This window comes from Phyllostomus discolor, chromosome 4 (genome assembly GCF_004126475.2).
Source record: "Phyllostomus discolor isolate MPI-MPIP mPhyDis1 chromosome 4, mPhyDis1.pri.v3, whole genome shotgun sequence".
NCBI classification, from domain to species: domain Eukaryota; kingdom Metazoa; phylum Chordata; class Mammalia; order Chiroptera; family Phyllostomidae; genus Phyllostomus; species Phyllostomus discolor.
In genome coordinates, this window is record NC_040906.2 from 146,893,513 (window position 1) to 146,919,581 (window position 26,069).

The 26,069-nt window shown below is 39.4% G+C and overlaps 2 protein-coding genes across 5 annotated transcripts in view; both read left to right on the top strand.

Moving 5' to 3' along the window:
* The first annotated feature begins 4,272 nt into the window (after window positions 1–4,272).
* Window positions 4,273–9,331, top strand: RIPPLY2 (ripply transcriptional repressor 2). Of its 3 annotated transcripts, XM_036024429.1 has the most exons (4): window positions 5,242–5,395; window positions 5,587–5,662; window positions 5,979–6,043; window positions 9,070–9,331. In XM_036024429.1, the coding sequence occupies exons 1-4, from the start codon at window positions 5,286–5,288 to the stop codon at window positions 9,224–9,226; spliced, it is 408 nt and encodes a 135-aa protein (XP_035880322.1). In that variant the 5' UTR covers window positions 5,242–5,285; the 3' UTR covers window positions 9,227–9,331. The 3 variants fall into 3 exon arrangements, with proteins under 3 accessions (XP_035880321.1, XP_035880322.1, XP_035880320.1); XM_036024428.1 differs by lacking the exons at window positions 5,242–5,395; window positions 5,587–5,662 and adding an exon at window positions 4,273–5,235; XM_036024427.1 differs by lacking the exon at window positions 5,979–6,043 and having other exon boundaries at window positions 5,587–5,940.
* Window positions 9,332–11,423: 2,092 nt separating this feature from the next.
* LOC114495292 (cytochrome b5 reductase 4) overlaps window positions 11,424–26,069 on the top strand; it is an 84,405-nt gene continuing 69,759 nt past the window's right edge. Inside the window, exons 1-2 of one of the 2 annotated variants that reach the window (XM_028510526.2) lie at window positions 11,424–11,664; window positions 16,590–16,743. In XM_028510526.2, the coding sequence (XP_028366327.1) occupies window positions 11,590–11,664; window positions 16,590–16,743 (229 nt within the window). In that variant the 5' untranslated portion in view covers window positions 11,424–11,589. The remainder of the gene's footprint in view (window positions 11,665–16,589; window positions 16,744–26,069) is intronic. The other variant, XM_036024426.1, reaches the window with a different exon arrangement.

Sequence of the window (26,069 nt, forward strand, 5' to 3'; positions counted from 1 at the left end):
GGAGATGGAAAAAAGAGGACACTAGGGACTATTGTTGGAAATGGTCGTTGGGGCAGCCACTACAGTAGATCGTATTGAGGTTCCTCAAAAAATGGAACTTCCATGTGATCTAGCCATTCCATTTCTGGGTATTTCTTCAGAGGAAATGAAAACAGGATATTGAAAACACAGCTGCTCTCCCACATTTGCTGCAGCATTATTTACAATCGCCAAGATGTGGAAACAACCTAAGTGTCCATCAATGGACACTTTACCCATTTTATCCATTGATAAAGATGTTACACACACACGCACACACACATAGAATATTATTTGGCCCTAAAAAGAAGGAAATCCTGCCATTTGTGACAACATAAACAGCCCTTAGGGCATTATGGTAAATGTAATAGTTCAAAGAAAGACAAATACTATATGACCTCACTTACATGTGGAATCTAAAAAACAAAACAAAACAAAAAACCAAACTCATAGATGTAGAGAGTGGATTAGTGGTTGCCAGAGAGAGAGACAGGGGATGGAAGTGAGCAAAATGGGTAAAGATGGTCAAAATGTACAAACTTCCAGTTATAAAATAAGTTCTGGGGATGTAAAGTACAGCCTGGTGCTTATGGTTAGTCATACTGTAATGCCTATTTGAAAGTCGCCAGGAGAGTAAATTTTAAAAGTTCTCATCACACAAAATAGGAAATTGTAACTATTCATGGTGATGGATATTAACCAGCCTTAAAATGATGATGATCTTGCAATATATGCAAAATATACAAATATCAAATTATTATGTTGTACATCTGAAACTAATATAATGTTATAGGTCAATTATATCTGAATTTTTTAAAAGCACATATTTTAAATGCTCTAGTGGGACTCATATAGAAATCTAAAATAAATCTAAATGTAACATGAATAAGTTATATTGGCCTGTCCACACTGAAAAATCACTTTCAACATCTGTATAAATAGTTGGCATAAACGGAATTTATAAACAGAAAATTTGGGATTTTGTAGCTCTAATAATCCATATTTATATTTCTCAGTTTACCTAACTTTGGTCAGTCTTGCCATATATTTATTAATTGATTTCCCCCCTTTTTTTCTATTAATGGATTCCTTTTCCTCCACAGCTTTAAGACAATTGATGTTTTCTCAGACTTATGTCCTATTATCACATTACATCCCTCTTTCTCCACACCAGATCCAGTCACCTTAATTATACTTGTTTCTCCAGTGTTCCCAGACGTGGATCACATCATTTATATATCATTTATATGTGCATCATTTATGTATCACTGATGCATCCTCCCCACTGCATGAAAGTCTTCCTCAGGGCTGTGAATTTTACTTCTTCCTGCCTCCTAGGGGACCATAGCCATAATCCAGTCCCCTCTCTCCAGAAACCTCTGCTCTGCTGTCTCCTCTCATCACCCTATCCTCTCTTGTACCCTAAAACCCAAACCCCTCTACTGACCCAGCATTCCCCTTCTCCTTTTTCCTTTCAAAGGGTAGCCTCTCTCATTGTCTTGGTTCTTCACCATTTCAGCTCAACTTACTGTATAAAAGTTTTTGTCCCCATACACTCAAGATGTTATTTTAAAGTTGCTTAAACCCCTTAATTGCCAAATTCAATTTTCATGAATCCTTATCTTGTTTGACCCCTCGGTAGAACTTAATGTCTTGGACCTTTCCTTACTTGTTGGAATTCTTTCATCCCATTTTCCACCACATCTCCACAAATGCACCCTCTACCACCCTCACCATTCCTTTTCTGTGAGATCCTATTTAATTAATTAATTAACTAATTGCATGCCCTCTCAGTTTATAATCAAATATTGCTCTTCAGAGCTCTATCATTGGTCCTGTTTTCAAGCTACAAAATTTCTCTGGGAAAACCAATCAATTCCTATGGGTTTGGTCACCACCCCTTCTATGATGATGCCCACATGTAAACCCTTAGCCGTAAACTATCTGTGAACTCTAGATCTTATTTCTCTGCCTGTCCCCTGGGTATCTTCTCCACCTATGTGTTACTAAGCCTTCTAAAATCTATTAGATCACTTCTGGGTTCCTTTCTTTGCAGTGACTGCATTTTACATGCAAGATGGAAAGTTAACTGAATACTTGGTAGTCAGAAGGGCAGATTATGGTACTCTTATAATGCTGCTTATTTCTGTCTCTCCTCTTTCTGGATCCGTGGTGGAATTGTATAATTGCTTCTTTGAAATTAGGTGCACCATATGACTTTATTTGGCCAGTGAAACACATTGGAGGTGATGTGTGTCACTTTTAGGCAGAAACCTTCAAAACTGGTACACACATAATTTTATTCCCTTCCTCCTGTTATGACAAGTGGCAACACTGCAGAGGAAAGAGGCTCCATCAGCTTGTATCCTTATGTGAAGGTGGTGGGAAGCAGATCTCCCACCAACCAAAAATGGACGTACAACATGAATGAGAAATAAACTTCTATTAAGTTAGTCAAGCCTATGAGATTTTGGAGTTGCCATAGAGCCCAGCCTGACCTGATTCAAGATCCAAAAACAAATTCATCAATTTTTCCCTGTACTTTATTAACAGATAAAACAGCATTAAAGCATCTGGCCTGCCTTTCCTCCTGTATCCCAGTTTTGTTTGTCTTTGAGCCATCACCATCTCTATGCACTTAACCAGGCTAGAAAACCTAGGAGCATGTCTGGCTTCCACTTTCATGTCCATCCGCATTTTATGATTTGTCTAGTTCTGTAGATTGTATCCCCTAAGTATCCCTCAAATACATTCTTTCGTGTATGCCCTTAATATACATCTTCTCATTATCTGTTGCCTCAGCTATTGAAGTGATTTTGTGAATGTTTTTTGTCTCTATTACCAGTCTTCCCTAAATCCATCTTCCATATGGCTTCCAGAGTAATTTTCAAATGTAAATGTTGACCATTCCACTCTCCTGCTTCCAATTTTTTATCATCACTTACAGAATAAAGCTGAAATGCTTTGTTGTGGAATACTAGACTCTTAATAGCCTGTCCTTTCTACCTCTTCAGCCACAACTCTGCTTTAGCAATACCTAACCCTAGAAGCACTGTTCTTTCTCCCCCATTTCCCTCCCCCCACCCCTCACATACACTGTACTATTTCTTGACTGATTCTTCTAGAAATTCCAACTTAGGTCTCTTCCCTCTAAGAAGGCTTTCATAGTTGTCCCAAATAGACATATCTATTTCTTCCCTCACGCCACTTCTTTGAGTAAAATGTGCTTTCCATTTTATCTGGAAAGTACAGTACTTAGTATATTACAGGTACCTCAAAAGATGTTTACAGACTGAAGTGATAGGCCATTTGATCAGATAGCTCAACATCTGTTAAAGGCATGTGTGTGCGTGAGTGTGTATGTGGCACCATTGAAGATATCTCCAATCCACCCCCTTCTCCCTCTTACTCCCAGGCAATGCTCCCCTAGTTTAAAATTTGTTGAGGACTTACTATAAGTTAGGCACTGTAGCAAGCATTCTATAAGTGTTATTTTATTTTGCCTAACAATAATTCTAGGACAGTGTGCCATGGCACACGGTTGGCTGCAAGAGGCACATTGATATACCAGAATTTTTAAAACCTGCAGTACCTGCAGTCAGAGATACTGACCTCTTTCCCTTTGGACTGTCAAATTAAAAAATGACAACAGCCAACACATCAATAGCTGTCCTGTGTGAATGAATCAAAGTTATACCTATTTTTGTCAGATCAGCAAAAAATATATTTTTTGGTGTGCTGCAGAGTTTTAGTAACTACTGATATGTGCCATGAGATGAAAAGGGTTGAAAATCACTGTTCTAGGGCACTGAGCCACACATTAAGTGCCCATTGTTACTGATTGCATTATATGAAGCAAACCTGTCTCACCTTCCTGATGGGCTGTTCTTATAGACCCTTAGGTATTAATTCAATGAAATATTTTCCTATGCGGTAACTGAATGAGTAGCAGAAACACTATAGCTTACATTCAAGTTTTTTTTTTTAATCTACAACTTTTCAGAGGAATTCAGCACTATTATTTAAAACATTTTGAAAAAATATGGCATTTATACATCATCTTTCTTTTGAAGCATAACACTTTTTTATCATGTTTAATGGACCTCTGTAATAAGTGAGGGGTAGTTTTCTTTTTTTAATGATAACAAGTTTATTTCAGCAGGAAGTTTTAGTAATTCAAAATTTTCAGAACTCAATACAAATATAAAATACACTTTTAAATTTATAAAACCTCAAAATATATAGAGCACAATTACTATAACTATATGAGAAGTGGACACGTGCAATATTCAAATGGACGATGTGAATACGTAGTGAGGATTAATTTAAACAAGAGAAACTGGGCAGAGAAGCTGATTAACATGTCCCATAGCATAACTTTCCAAGGTTTCATTATCATTCTACACATACTACACCCCCCCAAAGACAATTTTCTAATTATCATTGAGTGACAAAATGCCAGCTAGTGACAGAATTGTATAGATGAAACTCAAGACTTATCTTCAGGGGACTAATAAGATGCTGAGGGAAATCACCTTATATTATGAAAAGATAATAAATCACATGACGCTAGTCCCTCTGGGCTGGAACATTCAAGGTTTTACAGTTGATCTCTTCGGAATTATTTTATTACCTTCAAATAATAACAGGCAAATATATGAACCTAGCCTGTTAATGCATTTAAAAGAATAACCTATGTTTCTTTCATAAGAATCCATTCATTCACCCATCTTGTACTGTGCCAGAAAGAGGAATTAAGGCCACTCCTTTTAATTTATTCAGCATCCCATCTTTTAGAATATGGGGAGCAGAACCAGTTTCATTTCCCATAGGCCAAAAAGCTGTGAGACTTGGGGGGAGTCAAGCAATTACCAGCTACTTGGTCTTTTTGCAGAAATACACAAAACGTGTAGAATCGCTTAATTTTGTCCCCTCCTAACCTCTTCACTTGGAAATTGGTTGCTCGGGCGAATGTTGTTTTTCCCCTCCGCAGCCAAGTGTGAAGATCGATTAACACTTGCTCGACAAACCCCTTCCAGGGCCATTTGGGAGCTGCACGCGTTCACACCGGGTTCCGTCCACTGCGCCTTCACGCGCAGCCTTTTTGTTTATGCGGCTAGCAGGGCAGAGAGGGGCGGAGAGCTAGCGAACCTCTCTAAGTGCGGCAGGCTGCTGAGGCTATATAAACTCAGGTCTCGGGCCTGGTTTGTGAAACGGGTAGGTTTGCGGGCGAGCTGTCAGCAGCCGTCTGCGGAGTCCTGGGCGCCATGGAGACTGCAGAGCGTCTGGATCACGGAGCCGGCGAGTGCGCGCGCTGCGGCCACCAGCTGCCCGGGGGCCCCGACTGCCCAACGCGGCTCGCAGGCGCAGACTCCCGGTACAGCGTCCCAGCACCGCCCTGCACCTCCCTTACCCCATCCCTCCCGCCCGCGTTTCCCCAGCTCCTCCTCTCAGTTCTGCACCCTCCACCCCCGCCCCAAACTCCCTCGGGCCCACACTCTGCTGCAATCGGTTCTGCCGAGTCTGGGCTCACGTCTCTTCTGGACACTTTTGCTTCCCACCCCGCAGATCCGCAGGCTTCTGGAGACCTTGGGTTGATACCCGAGGCGAGCATGAGGAGGCCCCTCACCAAGCAGAAAAGGGGGTGAGTGAGCGGCGCGCGGCTGGCCGCGCCTCCGAGAGATGCAGGTGGTTCACCCGGACTGGGAACACCCGGCCCGAGGGAGACTCGCGCCCGGTCTGCCCCTTTCTTAAGATCACGCCTGCCGTCGTCCTGTCGGTGCTGAAGAGGCGAGTGCGCTCTCCAGAACAATTGCGACACAAGGATCGGATCCAGAGCGAGGCTGCGGAGAACATTAGGGTCACATTCCCTGCGGGCGCGAGGAACGCTGGGTCTTGCGCGTTTCCAGTTTCTAGGAAAAGGTGCGTGTTAACTGTAATTCATCTCCTTACATCCCCAGATGCCCAATGGCCCCGGAATGGCCGAAGCCTCCGGAAAGCCTTCCCGATACAGGCACCCAGTCAGGTGAGTGACAGGCCAAACCAAACGTCTCTTGCTTCTTCAGTCCCTGGGAAGAGCTGGGGACTTAGCACAGCCCAGTTCAGCAGCAGGTCCTGCAGTTTTTGCATTGGAAAATCTATCTTCAAGGTTACTTTATCTTCCCAGTCCCAGAGGTCCTTTATTCATCGAATTGATAAATGTAGGAGCTCAAGCTCCTACCTAGAAAAATGGTTAATTAGTGTATACTCAGCAAAAGCTTAAGGAATACAATAAAAAGAAGGAAAGTGGATGATACAGTAAAAGTTGAACGTTGACATCTTGTGCCTGCAAAACAATTTTTTTTTAATGCTAGAAAGTCTGGATGAAATTGACTTCACACATTACTCTTTTGCAAACCAGAAGGAAGATTGGTGTTCACAGTTGCAATTTTAGAGCAAATTGAGCTTGCCTTGTAAGAGAAAATGGAAAGGTGATGAAAATTCTAAAGTTACTAAGGGTTATAAAAATGAACACAAGTTGTTTGGCCTATCAACGAGGAGCTAGTTTCCAGTTCTAGTCAAGGAAGTTGGCCTCTCTGTAGGATTCTTGGTAGCTTTCATTTAGGCAAAAGGATAACGTTGCAGTTTGCCTGCTTGAGAGAGCTGTTAGGTGAAGAGCTGATGTTTGTAAATTGTGTGTTTCCAAATAGCATTTTGTTTAATTTCCTACATGAGCTAGCACTAGTGAAGGACACAGGAAAAAAGAAGTAATCCCAGCCCTGTGGGAAGTGTTGTAATAGAGTTTAATTTGGTCAGTTTTAGACTCCAGGGCATGAAGTACCTAACTGTCAGAGGGAGTGAGGTCCAAGGAAATTGTGTATTATAGGCTGTGGTCTTGAAGTTAGCTGAATGGATGGTAGATGGGGAGGCAGGGGCAAAAGAAATAGCACAGGGAAAGAATGAACAGCGTCATGGAATGACATGGATCCTCTGGGAGCATCAAGTTGCTGGAATTAGAGTGTGTGAAGCTGTGGGCATCATTCCAGCAGGGAAGCCAGAGCCCAGATTTTGTATACCTTGGTACAGAGTTTTGTCCTGATCCCGTAGGTAGTATTGGGAATTACTCAAAGGATTTCAACCAGAGAGTGCTATGGTCAGATTTATGTTTCAGAGAAATCACTAAGGAAATGGTATATAATTATAGTTAAAACACCAAAAGTGAAATTGGAAGTTATTGCAATTGTTCAAGCCAGAATGATAAAGAGCCATTCTAAGTCACCAGGTGTGGGGATGGGATTGGGTGAATTTGGAAAATATGTAGGTGACAAAATAGATTCGGTTTATTAACATATTGGATAGGATAGGTGAAGTAGAGGTAAAAAGACAGAATGGTTTCCAAGTTTATGACTGATGCAGGTTGAGTGCTGTACTAACAGGTTGGAAATTAGGGCTAAAACAGATATGGGAGCAAGATAATGAGTCCCATTTTCCATCTATGGTATTTGATGTGCTTGTGGGGCATCCAAGTAGCAATGATCATCAGAGAACTGCACATATGAACCAGGGGCTCGTCATCAGGTTATAAAGCGGAAATACAGACTTGGGGGCTTTTGATAAATGAACACTTGGGGCAATCATGGCAATGGGTCAGGTCATCCTGTGGAGTCAGAGAGGAGAGATGACTGCTTGTGATAAAACCATGGGGGAAGGCCAACCTCTAACCTGTATTTAGAGAAAAAAGGTCCCCAAAGGAGACAGCAGAATCACTCAGAACAGGCCAAATTCAGGAACAGACCAAGTCCCTGGAAGAAAAATAGTGAGAAATTCTGGGGAGAATATGCTAGCAATTAAACAACATTCTTTGGATTTGGCAGTTCCAGTAACACATTAAAAAGTCAATTGTTTTATATATCAGCAATTTTTTCCTTTTCTGAACTACTGTAGCATTTTGTTTTTACTTCCCTTAAGTTACTTTTCTTAATTTCTGTCTTGAGTAGTATTGTGTGTTTCTGATATTTTTTACTCGACTTTCAACTTCTTGACAGTAGGGACCATGGTTTATTCATCTTTGAATTATGAATTATGCCTAGCACAAGAAAGCACTAAGGTATTTATTGATTGACTGAATTATTGATGTTTAACATTTTCATACCAAAATTATAAACTATTTTTACCACTTTGCTAAAATATTATAAATTACATTGCCTTTTAAAATGAAGCCTGCTGAAGATAATGCCCCATCTCTCTGTACATGGGGCTATTTACATGGAAATGACTACACTGTAGTTGGGGATTCGGCCTTATCCTTTTTCTTCTCCTCGGATGAAAAATAATAGAAGACCAGATGGCAAGTTCAATATTTTTCAGAAATTTGAAATTCTGAGGTAAACATGTTTACATGTGAATTATTTTTATGAAACCAGTGCCATTCTCCATATCTCAATATGGTGTCCCCAAATGAAGTTGGGTGGGGAGAGGAAAGGGAGATGGGGTCGAGGTTGGGCTCAGAGGTGCCTTTCTGAACCTCAGGCTGTGAGTGCACAGACAAACTTTTAAAATGTTGCTTTTTGTACTTTCCTAAACCTATATTGGCTATATCTGCAACTAAGAGTTAAATGTGTGAATTTTAAGTAGGATACTAGGTGATTTCTGCCTTCATGTAAGGGCATGATATTTTGATGTTTTAATGAAGTTGGCTATCATCAGAATTTTTAATGTAGTGGTAGGACTCATTTTCTCCCTATGAAATTTGGAAATTGGAAGACAAGCCTTCTGTTTATCTTTTTAAAGAATAAATATATTTATTGTATAACAACCCAAGTAAGACAAATATTTATCGTAGGCTTACAGCTTGGATAAAGATATAAAATAATTGACCAATTATTGATACTTTGGCAAGTAGATTCCTTGAAAGCTGTAATAGTACCATTTTAAAACTATACCTTACGGCTATGTCTAAATGCATAAATCAATTGTTGGATACATAGAGCTCTTGGAATTTGCACATTTAATGAGTATAAGTATTCTAAATATGAAAAAGATAAAGTGTATTATTTTGTCTGCTTTTTTCAGACTTTTTTGGCCAAAATCAAAGTGCTATGATTACTTATATCAGGAAGCAGAAGCTCTTCTGAAAAATTTTCCAATTCAAGCCACAATTTCATTTTATGAAGATTCTGATAGTGAAGATGAAATTGAGGAACTGATCTGTGAAAATGAATCTGATTAGTTGTTTTTGATGACATTAAAAGCCTGTAGGATTTGAATTTAGTGTGCAAATATATCATAATTCTTTAAACTTATTTATTTGTATATAAATTATTAATAAAATGAATATTTTGTCATTATTATGGTAGTTGGGCCTTTTTTATCCCTACACTATTAGTCAATGCTGGAATTTAAAAGTAGGTAACATTTACCAATGTCTTGATTGTACCATAAGCATTTGGAGCTTACAAAAAATAATTTTAATCCCTTAATCAAGTTACAAGTTTATCTTTAGTTACAATTTCGCAAATATTTAGTTATAACTTTGCACAGAATGACAATATTTTCAAACTGAGTCTTGCAACATCTACTATTTCCTGTAGATTTCCATTGGATAGTGTAGTTACAGATGAATATTATTAGATAAGGAAGGAAATTACATTATGTTACTATCACACCTTGTTGTTATGTCTTTGCTAGCAGATGATGAAAAGCACTTTAAATCTTTGTCTGTAATTGAGGATGGGAATCATTATTAGGGCTATTAAATTTTAGGCATTTTTAATGAATGATGAGTCAAGTAATTCTCTCTTTAATATTCTTTTGCTGTCTGTAAGTCCAGTAGTAAAATAACATGAGTGTTCAATATTTGTGGAAGTACATTAAGGAATCTCTAAAATTAAAACAAAATGTTTAAATGGGTATGATTTAAACAAAATGTTTAAATGGGTATGATTTAAACTGTGTAAAAAGGGGCAGCCAAAAGGCCAGAATTTTTTTCACTTTCTGTCCAAGGGGGGGCTAAGAAATTTGCCAGATATAAAACATCCAACATCACCCTCCTTTGCTCTGGTTCCCTGCTCCTGATATTCTAATGTAAACATTTTCTTATGGGAAGTGGAATAAGAAATTCTCAGGGATTAGTTTTTTAAAGTAGATTTATAGAAAACTACATCTTTCAATAGGAGAGAAAACAAGAGCACTTTGCAAGGTAAAGGTAACATAGTAAATTACGGTAGTGAAATTCTTTCAGCTGAAATACATTTTTTCACAGTAAGAATTTCAATTGCAAATAAAGAATGTTCCTATAATATTCTAGAATGATAATGGGCATAGGTGAAAGTCATTGATGGTTACCTATCTAAGAAATGCCTCGTATTTGAATGTCTATTTGTATTCCCACACTTTTCCTTCTAATTGAAAAGATACGACAGACATTAATTTACAGACACTTTAAGGAAAAGGCAATTGAAATAGGGCAAGTTCAAACCATGTTTCAGACTCAGGAAAAATTAGTAATGGAATGAGGCTGGGGAAGAGTTATTTAGAACTATATTTCTGCTGAAACTTTTCTTCTTTCACTGCCTTCTATTCTCAGGATGTGTGCATTCCCCATCGAAAAACTCACCAGGTCCCCAGTCTGAACCTTGAGCATTAGAGACTGTTGTTTACCTGCACAGTATTTGTGCTTCTCATTGATATGTTGGAATAGTACGAAGAACCACTGCCATTTATTGCATGCCTGCAATTAACCAGGCAGTGGACTATATACTACAGGCAGTAGTTTATATATTACATGTAATTCTTTCTAAAACCTAAATTAACTATTTAGATGAAAAACAATGGGGCTTTGTGATACTAAAGTACTCTTAATTACCGCAGTTGATGGTGGGCTGCATCAGTATACAATATCCTGTATCTTTCAGGGAAATAGGAAGTTAGGTGAGGAGGAACTGGAGCAGATGAATGGAGCAGAAAAAGACTTTGACTCATAATGTCAGTCATTAGTGAGGGTTCTTAATGATTAAGTTTTCTCTTTACCCCACGCAAGTCGCTGTTTGCATTTGACACTATGGCTTTATGGCTTTTCAAGTTTCTCTTTCTCGTACAGCCTGGTGTCTTAGAGTTTCAGAGAAATCACACTTCTCTAATAGTATTTTTTATTCCATATTTTTAGTTGTGTAATGGTAGTACAGACACTTGTGGGTTAACAGGACTGTACAAGAGTTTATTCTCAGATTAGGTCAGCACCAAGGCTAAGGAACAGCTTCACTCTCTCTCTCTTTAATCTCTCCGCGGAATAGCTGTCACCTCCTTGCAGTGCTGAAATTCTTGGAGCAGAATTTACGGAGCATGCGTACTTCCCCCTGGTTCCGCCTCTTCTCCCCCCAGGCCGCTCGCAGTCCTTCCCATTGGCCCCGCCCTCCGCCGGCTTGACGTGCTGCGTCAAGGCGCGCCTCACCCGGGGCGACCCCGGAAGTGAGCCGGGGGCTTGGCCTCTCTCCGGCCTCCATGCCGGAGCGGGAGGTGTAACTGAAGAGTGGTCCTACCGAACGTCGCCCTCCGGTGGCGGACCCCGGGCAGAGCCCGAGCCAGAGGTCCAGGATGCTGAACGTCCCTTCCCAGTCTTTTCCGGCCCCCAGCTCCCAGCAGCGTGCGGCCTCCGGGGGGCGTAGCAAGGTAAGCGGATGACACGGACGGTCTGGTTCAGCACTTGTCTCCCGCCAGCGTTTCGTGTTCCCACACATACTCTCCCACCTCCAGTCACCCTCTCCAACCTTCGGTATCGCCTGCCCTAGCTGGTGACATCTTTCTGATCCCGTGCACTCTCCAGTCCTCGAACTCTCCTAATCTCCCTCACACCTACTAGTGGCTTTTCTTTCGTAGCCCTTTATCCCTGTGTATTACCTCCCTCTAAGTCTTTCCCCGCGAACTGAAGTCAGATGTAAATGACAGGGCCAGGCACTGTGCTTGCTGGAGTATAGCTACTGAGTATTAGCTTCCTTCCATCAAACTATCCTCCTCTATGGTCTTTTGTTCCTCACTTTCCGAAGGAGTTCTGAGAATGTGGATTCTTTAGCAGGAGGGAAAGGTTGCGCAGTGGTGACAGTGACCAGTTGAATATGACATTTGGCAAGGATGGGGACTCCTTGAGCTAGGGGAGATCGGAGGAGGGAGAACAAATGTCTGTAACCTCTCGTTCGGATTAGGGAGACTTCTCCAAATCATACTGCCTTTGTTCCTCTGGTACTTCAGTGTTTTGTCACGGCCTTTTCTGATATCACTCGATGACTTTGAAGCTCATGTGCACTTTACTCTTTTTGTTGAACATAGTTACGGTTACGGTGCAACAAGTGGAATACAAATGTATTTTACATTTGCAAAATTTAATAAAAATGTCTCCTTTGTTCGTTGCAGCATGAATTGCTTGCCCCTGTTATTTGTTGGTTCCTCATTCTGTAACCGCATCATGTTTACTACCTGCTTGGACCACTGTTTTCATTTCTGGACTCTTGGGTCTTAGCATCATTTGGGACCTTCACCGAATTTCTTTTTTGTTTTCCTCCACTTAGATCTGGATTTTAACTCTGTTATAATTAGGGGTTCAGAGATCTGTAGCTTTCATTAGCTTTTTGGAAGTCTGTACCTCACCTATAAGAATAATACAGCTGAGAAATAAATCTCTGTGCTGTATTCAGTGTTTACTGATGGCCGGGTATGCTCTAAGAGTGATTTTTTTATTGCTTTGGATGTATTCACTAATTCAGTCTTTATAATGATCCTGTGAAGTGAATGCATTTGTTATCTCTGTTTCACAGACAAGGAAACTAGGAAGGAATATTGCCCTAGATCTTATAGGCTTGACGTGATGTGCCTCTGGCTGTGACATTTTATTTATTGCTCTATACATTGTCCAGCCATCTAATCATTTGTCCCCTCCTCCTTGATATTTGACCTGTTTGTTCAGCTAAATATTTGGCTGAATAGTATTTTCTTTCCAGAGAAAGAAGCTATGAGTTAGAATATGCTTTTACCCTTCTCCATTAAAATGACCAATCATATTCTCAGCACCCATTTAAAGGAAAAATTTTGAGTCAAAGACAAAAGATTGAGGTGGTGATAGCAAAGGTGAGTCTTGAGTCCAAAAAGGGAACAAAATGGAATTATTGTGCAGTTTGAAGGGAAGCTAAGACTGGTTTTTTTCCCCCTTTGTGAAACAAGCTTCTCTTGATCATGTTAGAAGCTGAGTCTGGTTTGTATGATATGGGTGGATTGAGAAATAGAATAGTTGGGGAGGTTGTATATCATAATTGTTAAAAAGCTCAGACTTTTGAATGAGAAAGACCCAGATTCTTTTCCCAACTCTATCACTTAACCTTTTTGACTGTCAGTTTCCTCAGGTGTAAATGGGAATAACAGTACCCATTTTATAGGATTGTTTATAGGATTAAATGAGATCATATTTCTCTTAGCACAGTCTTTATATTTGGGAAGTACTCACTAAATGTAACTAAATACCTCTCGTCTTTTACTTAAATATCATGTTTGTTGTGTAAATCCCCTGGCACAGTGCCTGGCTAAAGTGTGCACGCAATATATGATAGCCATTGTTATTTCTACTAGTCAATAAATATTTTTTGAGAACCTACCTTATTCTAGAGATGTGGTCTCTGGTTTCAAGGAGTTGAGTGTAATAGGCTGCATGGACTAGTAAACAGGCAGTTATAAATGCCATAATACTGTAATAGTGTGTTATGCCCATGAAGGAGTTGGGGTCAGAGAAAGCTTCTGGAGTACATGATGTCTGGAGGGCGGGAGTAGGGAGTGGGCTAGATTCACGCACGGAGCAAGCGTTTCATAGCAATCAGGAACCTGATCCCATTTAGTTGAGGCATATGAAATGGGAAGGAGCAAGTTAAAACATGGTGAGGTAAACTATGACCAGTTCTGAAGGGCATAGTAGACCACTGTAGGGAATATAGAGATGTTATTATAAGGTAGTGTGAGGAGCCACTGAAGGAGGGAGGGCCTATGATTAGATTTGCATTTTCAAAAGATTACTTTTAACTACTGTGTGGATTGTGGAATCCACATACACAAGAGAGACAAGTGATTTTGGTTTGGAATGGGAAAGATCATATTCTCACATTTAGTGTATTAGAACTTTATTGGGACCAAGAGACCTAGAAAGTTTCAGTGATGATTAGAATGAGATGATGTAGATTGGTAGGAAGAAATGTAAAATAGGAAAGGCACAATAGACCTGTTCACTTGATTATTTGGAGGGTAAACAAATGCCTAAAATTGGTATGATTCAGGTAAGTGAGGCATATAAAGGTCTTAGTTGGTCCAGGCTGCTATAACAGAACACTGCAGGCCAGGTGGCTGATAAACAACAGGAATTTATTTCTCACAGTTCTGCAGGTTGGAAGTTCAAGATCAGTGCATTAGCCAATGACCAATTCTGTGTGTTGTAAAGGCCTGATTCCTTGTTCCTTGCCCATTGGGGACTGCCCTGCCTGGTATCAGAAGCTGTAACCCCCACCAAGGCTAAGGCTGAGGGAGTGGCCTTGGACCTTAAGGCACCAAGGAGACAAAAGCTTATCTCCCTGGCAGGAGCACTGCTTCTGCTACTTCACTCATAACTGAACCCCAATGCTTGGTCGGTTAGCCAATGACGGGTAAGATTCCCCAAGGGGGGAACAACTTAAGACAGGCACGATCACGTGGGAGGCCCCCAAGGAAGGACTTTGGGGGCTACAGCAAAAGGGGGTGATAGACCCTCGCTCCTCGGCTGTGATATAGCCTGAGTCCTCGTTGTCTGGGAGAAAATCTCCTTATCCCTTGGCTGCCTTACTTGCCTTGCTCCACTTAAGCCTGAAACAATGACAGGGTGGTGCAGCTCTGTGCTGAAAAGGGCGGGTTCCCTGGGTGATCAGGCCTAAGAAAGAATATGTAAAATCCTGTGAAACCTGCTTTGTTTACAGTGCTCTCAGCTGAATGATAAGGGTCCAAGGAAAAAGTAAGTTTGTTCCTTAAAGTTTTACAGCTCTTTGATCCTGACTCAAAATAGGCCCTCAGACTTCCTTGTTATCTATTGTTTGATCCTTACCTGACTTCTTACGCAAATGAAACCAATAAAAAGCGTCTCTGGAGGGGGAACGGTGCTCTCCCCACCAGAGATAGTGGCCATTTTGTTCCTACTTCCCCACAGGACCTGGTTGTCTCTGTGTATGTTTTTCTCGCCTGTTGACGAGCCATCCACAGTGTTCCGCGGTCACCTCTGGTGATCTCAACAATTACTGACTTTTTCCAGGTCCTCACAGGACAGGAAGGGGTGAGGGATCTCTCTCAGGCCACTTTTATCTAAATATGGAAACCATTCATGAAGACTGCCCTTATGACTGACTCACCTACCAAACGCCCCAATTCCTAATTAATGTCACATTAGGGTTTAGGATTTCAATCTGTAGCAGTAAACTTCCTTGAATGTGCCTGCATTTACATTAAACATTCCTCTTGTCCTGTGTTATAAACTAGTTACACAAGTTTAGACAGTAGTCCTATCTTACAGGGATGTCTTGAAAATTTCTGCCAGATTGTTTTAACTGGTTAAAGCATTAATAAGTACCTAAAAGTCCTGAAAAGGTATTTTGGGGAAAAAGGACACAAGAAACCAAACATTTTGTTATTAAATCCGCTAGACAAGGATAGACAAACTTTTCTGCAAAGGGCCAGATAATAAATATGTTAGACTTCAGAGGTCACGTAAGCATTTAGTCATTTTACCACCACCACCACTATTACATGTGAAAGCCATTCTTAGCTGAAGGGCTATGAAGAAACAGGTATGAGCCAATTTACCCCCTTCCCTAGAGTGTTAGTTTTATTATTTTCTGTTATTTGATAACCTTGGTTTCTCAGTGGATTCTTAGAAAATTAATTGCTGCCTCATGATTTCCAGTGTCCTGTGTATATTAACAATCCAGAAAGCCAACTTTAGCCAGTTGTTTATAATTTCTTCTATCAAATCTCTCTTGATATTTAAGGCAAAGAAATGTTGGCCCAAATTGGTAAGCAACTATCATGTATTAGTGATAGTGCCAGGACCAAAAGTTGTTTTCTGATTCCAAGTTTAATACTATTCTTGTTACCATTAAGGTGAACATTTCTGTTCTGTTGTAAAAAATGATTTTGTATGACCTCCTCAAGCTATAAAGAGTATTTGTGAAATTGTTAGATTTGCCTTTTTTTTATTCTTTTGAATGGGAATAAGAGTAATGAAGTAGCCCTGACCAGTGTGGCTCAGTTGGTTGAGTGTCATCCTACGAAGAGAAAGGTCACTGGTTCAATTCCGGTCAGGTCACACGACTGGGTTCTCCAAAATCAGGGCATGTGCAAAAGCCAGCCAATTGATGTCTCTCTCACATGTCGATATTTCTCTCTGCCTCTTTCTTCCTCCCTTCCCCCTCCAAAAATAAATAAATAAAACCTTTTTTTTTTTTTAATTGTAATGAAGTAGCCTGAAGACAAGCAGCAGGAGGGAAAGGAAAATCAACTAACTTGAAGAAGCCACATTTAATTCTTCCCTTTTCCTTTCTTAGGTACCTCTAAAACAGGGCAGAAGTCTTATGGATTGGATTCGACTGACCAAAAGTGGGAAGGACCTAACAGGATTAAAAGGCAGGTTAATTGAAGTAACTGAAGAAGAACTTAAAAAACACAACACAAAAGATGATTGTTGGATATGCATAAGAGGTAGGTGGTATTTATGAAGTACTGCAGAAAGTTTGGGCTGTGTCTTCCTATTGTCATGCTTCCTGTTATTTGGTGATAAGTTGTAATGCTTTCTGTCGTAATGCTTCCTGTTATTTGGTGGTGTGATTCACAGTTAGATAATAGAAATGTGCCTTATGCTGGGCAATAAGTTATATAATTCCAACTTTGGACAGTATTTCTTCCCTTCATAACTTTTTACATTATTTCTTCCATAACTTTTCTTCCCTTTGAAAGAAAACAAGTGTTTGCCAATCAATTTATATGGAAGTAGTAAAATTATTCTGTAACACCCAGTTTATGTAGAATAATGTTTTACTTTAGTGCCTTATAACAGAATTTTGTCAGAAAAAATGTCTCTCAGAATCTAAAGTTAATTAGAAAGCCCACATTAAAGCTAAATCTTCAGTTCTTACTTATAGCCACCTTTACTATTTAATGTATATTTCTTAGCTGTATTAGTTACCTGATTTTTCTGTCCCATGGAAAATTAAAAGCTCCAAAGTAGAAATGGGTTGATTGGAGAAAGTGAGCAGAGAAATAAGAGGTTAGCTAATAAAAGCAAACCTACCAGTATCCAACAACCCAGCATCTACCTGGGAGCAAACCATTCAAAGGGTACAGAACTGTACAATGTGCCTCCATTGTGATGTTATATTCTGTTATAAGGCACTAAAGTAGAACATTATTCTACATAAACTGGGTGTTACAGAATATTTTTACATTGTGATTTCCTTGAGTCCTTCAGATGTGGTTTACATGCCCACTGTGCTCTGTTGGAAGTGTGCCAGTTATTGCTGTTACCGCAATTGTAACTTTTCATCACATGTCTTAGCCTTGTTGTCAGTTTTCCTAATTGCAGTAACACATATGAAGGCAGAGACCATGTAGTTTACTGCTCTGTCCTTGGTGCCTGGCACGTGCAAGTCATCCATGTTTGTTTGTTGATTGAATGCAACACTGTTCATATTTAAGAACTTTGGTTTCTTAAAGAGGTGTGTGATTGTCACAGTGTGATATGATAATGGAAAACACAGTAGATCCCAATTTGTTTGGTAGGGATGCCCAAACAAAGTGCCATAGACTGGGTGGCTTAAACAACAGCAATTTATTGTCTCACCACTCTGGAGGCTAAAAGTCTGAGTTCAGGTGCTGGCAGGGTTGGTTCCTTTTGAGGGCTGTGGAGGAGAATCTGTTCATGCCTGTTGCCTAGCTTCTGGTGGTCTGCTGCCAATCTTTGGAGTTTCTTGGCTTGTAGAAGCACCAGCCCAATTTCTGCCTTCATCTTCACGTGGCATTCTCCTTGTGTAGTTGTGCCCAGATTTTCTGTTTTTATAAGAAGACCAGTCTTATTTCATTACCCTATTCCAGTTTGACCTCATCTAGTTACATCTTCACTGACCCTATATCCAAATAATGTCATGTTGAGTAGTGCTGGTGGTTAGGGCTTCAACATATGAATTTTGGGGTGCACAATTCAACCCATAACAGAAATAATCAGAGTGTGAATTTTTTTCAGTGGCAAAAAAGCATGGAATCTTTCAGTTGGTGGTGATGTAACTTGTTCCCAGACAGAAGAACAGCTGCTTAACTCCCCTCTATTTCTCAGGGAGGTGCAACCATGGATAGGACCAACACCTTGGAATGAGGATTCTGCCATGCAAACATTCCTTTTGTCATTTGATAGGGTTTTAATACCTTCCCTGCCCTTCCTCCCTGCTGCCTATCTGTTTACCAGGTACAAGTAACTGGCACAAAATGACCTTCCCACTCTGCTTGTGTGTTTTCTGCTTGACTGGGTGCACTGGGGGTTCAGTTTCCCAGGAGCATCTCTCAGCTGGCCCAGGCTACAGGCGTGTCTGATCTGTTTCTTCAGTAGGAAGCCTCTTCTCCAGAAAACTCACTTATGTAAGCTCCTCATATCCTAGTGATATGAGATAAATGAGGCACTATTATAATATAGTCATACTTTATTATTCACTTAGTGTATTAATGGGATAAGGGACGGGTTTGCTGTGTTCGAAATACACAGTGATCCCAGTTACATATCTTCTGTACTGATGTGAATGCATTGCACCTCTTCTGGTAAAGTGTTGATTTAAGGATAGATTTTTTACAAGTGTCTGTTGGAGAGTTTTTCCTACTCTATTAATAATAAGGCCTTTTTCCTCTTTGTCAAAGTAAGATATGTCTTTTTCTCGTTTTATTTTTTTACCTTTTTGATGAGTTTGTTTTTGTATTTTATCCAGAAACACATTCAGTACAGGCCCTGACCTTGGATTTTCAACTCTCATAGAAGAGGATAAGTGACTGTTAGACAAGTCTGAGTGAAGTACTGTAGAGGGCTATACAGAAAGTAGTAGCAGATTGAAAAGAGGGAGATATGTGGGTTAGGAAAACCACAGATGCTTTGTGGTAGAGATAAGCTGTGAAGCGGACAGGATTTCAACAGAAATGAGGAGTAGGTACATCTAGTAGAGGGAAAGGTCTAAACAAGTGTAGAGGCCCAGAAAAGTTTGAGGTATGTTCTGGAGCTTGGGTTAACTGTTGGAGCAAGGTATGTTAGATCAGATTGTAGAGGGCCTTGAAAGCCAGGCTGAGAAGGACTTCGTGTTCTTAGTTTAGATGACAGTGTGAGTTATGGGAGGTATTTGAATGTGGGGGCAGTGATTCGAGTGTGCCTTGGAATGATCAGTCTGGAGGTGGGTGTAGTGAATTGAGACAGGTCTAGGAAGGCATTTAGCTCACTGCAGAAGTTCAAGTGGCAATAGGTCAACCAGGATGTTGACAAAGGCACTGGAAAGTTAGGATGAATATGAATCAAACAGATTACTGTTAATTTCTAACGTGCTCCTAAATGAAAGTAAAAGAAAGCATATGAGTAAATGTAATTGACTTTTTCTTCTTAGTTGTTCTAATTTAAAATGTTGACAATACCTTCTTAAAAGGGGGAATGCATGCCAGAATTAGCTTATAGGTCAGAGATAATGTTTGGACCTACATTTGAGTCAAAGCTGTAGCACAGAGAAGCATAGTATCATGGTATCATTCTTTTAAGTATTAAATTCTTCCTTTACTTTAGTAAATTAACATTTAACTATTGCCTCTTTTTTAGATCAGGTCAAAATTCAGCTGATTGGGTAGTTGTGGGAGACACAATTTTTCTCTTCAAGAAATCTTAGAAAACACAGACTTTCATTTGGGTTTTTATCAGTAATATTTTGGAGACTGTTTTCTTTGGAGGGGGAAGTGGTGAATATAGGAGTGTTTCTTCTTGATGTTCACATGTACTGAGTCTGGTCATGTTCCTAGAAATGATGTTGTAAAAAGAGGGCTGGGCTGGCAGCAGACTGAAATGTGTGAACTATGAAAGGTGGGCATTCTGTAAGGCAGGTAATAATGGAGCTCCTAATTTGTTCATTTAATTCTCACCATTCTCTCTATGTAATAATCCCTTTGGTGCAATGACAGTTCATTGGAACATTGAGGGAATGGATGGGGGAAATAATGCTTTTTCAAAAGCTTTGTTGAATTTACCATTAATTCATTATGCTTTTGTGATTTTCTGCCTACTGCTATTTCTCCCTCTCTTAAGAACTAATGGTGATTTACAAACATGTAAAGCTTTGAGCAAACGTCTAAATTGCTCGTCTGTGAGAGTTCAGACTTTGTTTTCTGTGATGTATTTTGCTATAGTATGTAGTCAGTGTGGGTAATGATGTGTTGAGTTTTGAAATCATCATTTGGCAGTGTGGTACAGCCTTTGATCTTCATGAGGGTGAGGGCAAGTGTGGCCTGACCAGCAGTCCATTTGAATAAATGGTATTGAGAAATAGTTAATACAGTCAATAGACTGGTGGCCCTGTTTTAAAAAATTTAGTGGGTCAAGTTTTCCAAATGGGATTTAATTTATAACTTAGAAATGAACTAGCTTTGATTTCTTCTAAAGCTGATTGGCATATACTAGTATATTAAAGAGGTCTGCTTGTCACCCCTGAAAAACTGACTTTGAATGAGTTGGTGTTTTTCTTGTTTCATATTTTAAAATGATAGAAAATTTATTCTAAGAAGTAGTGTATAGCCCTATTATTTTTATCATAGCTTCCTAGATTTCTAGGTTCACTGATAGGAAACCTTTTTAAGATTGACTCAGTGTTCGTGTAAGTTGTGAATACAGTTGATCCTCATTACATGTGGATTCCAATCTTGCCTACTCGCTAAAATCTGTGTGTAACCCTAGATCCATAACTCACAGTGCTTTCAGACATTCACAGTCCTGCACAGTGCAACAAAAATACATGTTGTCTGTGTCTGAGGACAAACAGGGCGATGCTCTGACTTCTTGTTTCTGTGTTCATACTGTAAGCACAGGTCTCTCTTTTGCAGTCTGTTTGCTGCCATGGTTTTCACATTTTGTGCTTTTTATTGGTGACTTTGCTGTTTAAAGCAGCCTGAGGATAATACTGAAGTACTGTCGTAAGAAGGCTCTAATATGCCTTATGGAGAAAACACCTGTTAGGCAAGCCTTGTTCAGGCATGAAATGCAGTGCTGTTGGCTGTGAGTTCAGTGTTCGAGAATCAACATTACATATCAAATAAAGTTTCTTTAAACAGAAACATACATTAGACAAGGTTAAGTGTTAATTTTTTCACAAAAAAAGGTTGTGACCAGATGCTCTCAGTAACCTAACCTTGTATTTTCCCCAAAGAGCAACAGTTCAGTATTCACTAGCTCAGTATTCACAGTGCGCCTGTAGAACTTAACTGCTGTGCATAAAGAGAATTGACTATGTCTTTAGGCTTTTGCATTTATACTGCAGTAATAATAAAGTAAAGTAAGTTTATACCTTTTAGGTTAGATCCAAACCCACCAAGAATAGAGCTGCTTTTTCAAACAAGTTCCTTTCTATAGTTTTCCTCAGCTCCCTGCTTTAATTCTGTTTTGAGAATCTGCATTATTATTTTTTTCTAACAGAGAAACTTTTCCTATCTGAAACTTTTCTTCTAGGAACAGCTTTTCAAATTTGGAACTAATGTTTTAATTTCTAGTAGGATATATTATCATAGTAATAGAGAGCATATGGAAACAATAATGCATTACTCTCACAGCTCAGTTATTCTGTGGTTCGTCTGCTTCGTGTATTATCCTCATTACTTCTTTTTTTGACAGCGGAAATTTGAACAACTCTGTTCCACTATCACTTGCTTTAGGATACAAATCAACATTTCTACAGGCACCATTTCCTTTATTCATTTCATCCATTTCTAATCCAATCCATAGATTTTTCAGATTGCCCATTTGACACCATTGATGCAGATAATCCAGTCTTTGCTGATTTTGTTAGTTCTGTCCTACTAACATCCAAAACTCTTTGCTTTGTTTTACTTTCTCTTGATCTGCTTAACTGTCATTCAGTCTCTTCCTTTTTTTTTTCTTTATAACTCTTCCTCTCTCCCTACTTCCCTTCAGTCACTAAAAACTGAACAGAGGAAAAATATTGTGGTCTCAGTGCCTCATCTGACCCTCAGGTGTTTGAACAGACTTCAGCCAACATTTTGAAATGTTCTTCATGGGACATTTTTGGATTACAAATTCAATTTTAAACAAAGATATAGGATTATTCAAATTTTCTGCTGTTCTTATGTCAGTTTCTATGTTATTTTTTAGTGAATTTGTTCATTTCATCCCAGTTATTGATCATATTGGCAAAAAATTATTTGCAATATTCCCTTATTTATATCTTTATTGTATGTAGGTCCTATTATGGTATTCCTGCTTTTATTCTTGATAGTGCTAATTTTTGGTTTCTCTTTTTTTTCCTTAATCAGTCTTACTAGAAGTTTACAAATTTGTATAACTTTTGGTTTTGATTTTCTCCATTGCTTGTCCATTTTCTGTTTCATTTATTTCTAATCTTTTTAAAAAAAATTATTGGGGTAACATTGGGTCACAAAACTGTGCAGGTTTCAAGTGTACAACTCAACAAAACATCATTATATATCTATATATATAAGTAATATAATATATATATATATTTACTTAATCCCTTCACCTTCTTTCATCTAGCCCCCCAACTCTCCTCCCCTCTGACAGCTGTCAGTCTGTTCCATGTGTCCATGCTTCTTTTTTAGTTTGTTAGTTTATTTTTTTCATTAGATTTCACAGATCAATGAGATCATATGGTATTTGTCTTTCTCTGACTGGCTTATTTCACTGAGAATAATAATTTCCAGGTCCATCCATGCTGTCACAAAAGGTAAGATTTCCTTCTTTTTATGGCCAAGTAGTATTCCATTGTGTAAATGTACCACAGTTTTTTTATCCACTCATCTACTAATGGGCACTTGGGCTGTTTCCAGATCTTGGCTGTTGCAAATAATGTTTTAATATTAAGGGTGCACGTAGGGGTGCATATATTCTTTTGAACTAGTGTTTCAGGTTTCTTTGGATATATTCCCAGAAATGGAATTGCTGGGTCATAAAGCAGTTCTATTTTTAATTTTTTGAGGAAACTCCATACTGCTTTCTACAGTGGCTATACCAGTCTGCATTCCCACCAACAGTTCCCTTTTCTCCACATCCTCTCTAGCACTTGTTTGTTGATATATTGGTGATAGCCATTCTAACAGGCATGAGGCGATATCCCATTGTAGTTTTAATTGGCATTTCTCTGTTGAGGAGTGACATTGATCATTTTCTCATATGTCTATTGACCAGTCTTATTGTTATCAGGGAGGTGGCTATTTTAAGAGTTTCTTCCTTCAGCTTTGGCATCAATATATTTATAGAGATAATTTGGAATAGCTCTCATTATATTCCTGGTGAATGTGTGAATTGCTTGAGAATGGCAAATTCAGTGTTGTGATGTTTATCCCAACTTAGGTCATAGCTGTTGCCATTATCCCTTTGCTTACTTGAACTTAGTACCTGGACATATAATTTTCGTTTTAAACTGAAACCACATACATAGCTCAGTACTCTTTATAAGGAGTGTTCTCTGTTTTTAAATATCTTAGCAGATTGATGATGTGTCTGTCAGACCTGTGCTGTGTACTGTTTGATTTTCATAACAAATCTATGAAGTAGATAGGTATTCTACTTCACAGATGAGGGTCCTGAAGCTAGGAGAATTCTTACTCTCCAAGGGAGGAAATTGAAGCTAAGAAAGTATTTCAGTGGGGACTCATGGATAGAACTGGCAGATGCTCCAGTCTAACCTGGTTTGGTAGAAAACAAAAACTGACTACAGAGTCACAGGTGGAACTGACTTGAGGTGAAGGTTGGTGCAGAGTTCAGATAGTGTCCCCAGGACCTGCTCTCACGCTATCTTTGCTTCCCTTCTGGGATTGCTTCATTTTCGAACTCTTTATAGCAACAGAAAGATGATCACAGCAACTCTCCCACTCGTTATTGTCAGGTTCTGTTTTATTTACCTAATAGCTAAAATTCAAGTCTTGGATTTGAGCTATGTCAAAGCTCTGCATCCCACAGTTTTGATCATGTTCACATTGCTGTGACAATAATTCTATTTAGGGGAAAATGATGAACTTAATCCCTTAAACCGAGGTCACAAGCTTCATCCTATAGCCTCGTTGGGGCCAAACTGGGGCACACATGACTGAGAGCTGGGGAGGGCATGGCTCCTGGAAAAACAAATTGACCTTATTGCTGGAAGGGGAGTGGGTGCTGGTAGAGAAAACATTAATGAGAGTAAAGTGATTTGCCAAAGACATAACTAATGAGTATGGAGCCTCTGTTTTAACCTAGGCAGCCTGGGTCTCAGCTGTTATGCTTAAATTGTATACTCTTCTGTTTTGCCATATTCAATTCTAGATTTAATCCTAGTTTAGCATTTGTGTATTACTTACTTTGAGTGCCATGTGTAAACTCATTCATTAAGAGATTAGCACGGGATGTCTATTACTTGCAGTTCTTCCCTTGTGCTAATTAACATTGCTAATTAACAGTCATACAAGATATCCTTCTGAGACAGTTTTTAATTTTAGTAATTTAATGAAATGTAGCTTTACTTTTTGTGACTTTGTGTATAGTTGTCATTCATAAAAAGTAGAAAAGAGATTGTAACTTTTTCTCTATCTTGGTTCATTTATTTAATTTATTTCTAAAGGGTCTGCTATGTGTCATGTACTGTACCAGGTTCTGGGGGGTAACATGGAAATTTAAAACAGAGGTGGCCCCTGCTCTTATGTAATTTCCAATCTGGAGGGGAACATGAGTATTATTCAAGTCTGCTGGATATTGTGAAGGGGAGAGATGCTGTGCTGGTGAAGACTGCAGAAGATTGAGCCTAGATGTGAAGGATAAATGGGAATTAACTAGGCAAAGAGCAATGGAAATAATATTCCAGGCTCCAGCAAAAGCCTGTGCAAAGGTTGGGTGGCATGACTATATGAGAGAGAGGGGAAGACAACACACACACGCATTGTGAATATAAGGAACATAAAGCTAGAGATGTCTGTATTCTTCCCTTTCTCTTGCATCAGGACATCCTCCCTACAAAGACACCATTCCTTCTAAGACACTCCCTTTTCTAAGGGTAGTCCCTCTATGTGCCCTTATTCTCTCCAGCCTCCTCTGTGATGTTGGGCAGTTAGTTGCTCATCCTACATTGTTTGGCAACCTTAGTTCTTTCCTCTATTTCTGCCAAAAGCTTCTTCCTTTCAGTCTCCTCATTTTTGAAGACCTGACTCTGGCCCTCTCTGACTTTGCTTTCATCCTCAGCACTTAGCGTAGGACCTCTGTTAGAATAACTATAACATTTTTGGGCCTGCCTCCCTTTTTCCCTCCCCCTCTCCCTCCCTCCCTCCCTTTCTTCTTTCTTTTGCACTTTTTTAATCTTTATTGTATTTTTCCATCACCATTTAGTCCCCTTATACCCTCTTTCCCGAGCAATTACCACACTATTGTCCATATCCATGAGACATTTTTCATTTTTGCTCCACCCCTTAACCCACACCCCTACTAGCTGTCATCTGTTCTCCATCTATGAGTCTGTCTCTGTTTTGCTTGTTAGTTCAGTTTGTTCATTAAACTCTACATATGAGTGAAATCATATTGTATTTGTCTTTCTCTGACTGGCTTCTTTCACTTACATTCTCCAGGTCCATCCGTACTGTCTCAAAGGGTAAAATTTTCTTCTTTTTATGGCTGAGTAATAGTCCATTGTGTAAATGTCCCGTAATTGTTTTATCCACTCATCTACTGATGGACACTTGGGCTGCCTCCATATCCTGGTGATTGTAAATAACACTGCCATGAACATAGGGATGCTTATATTCTTTTGGAT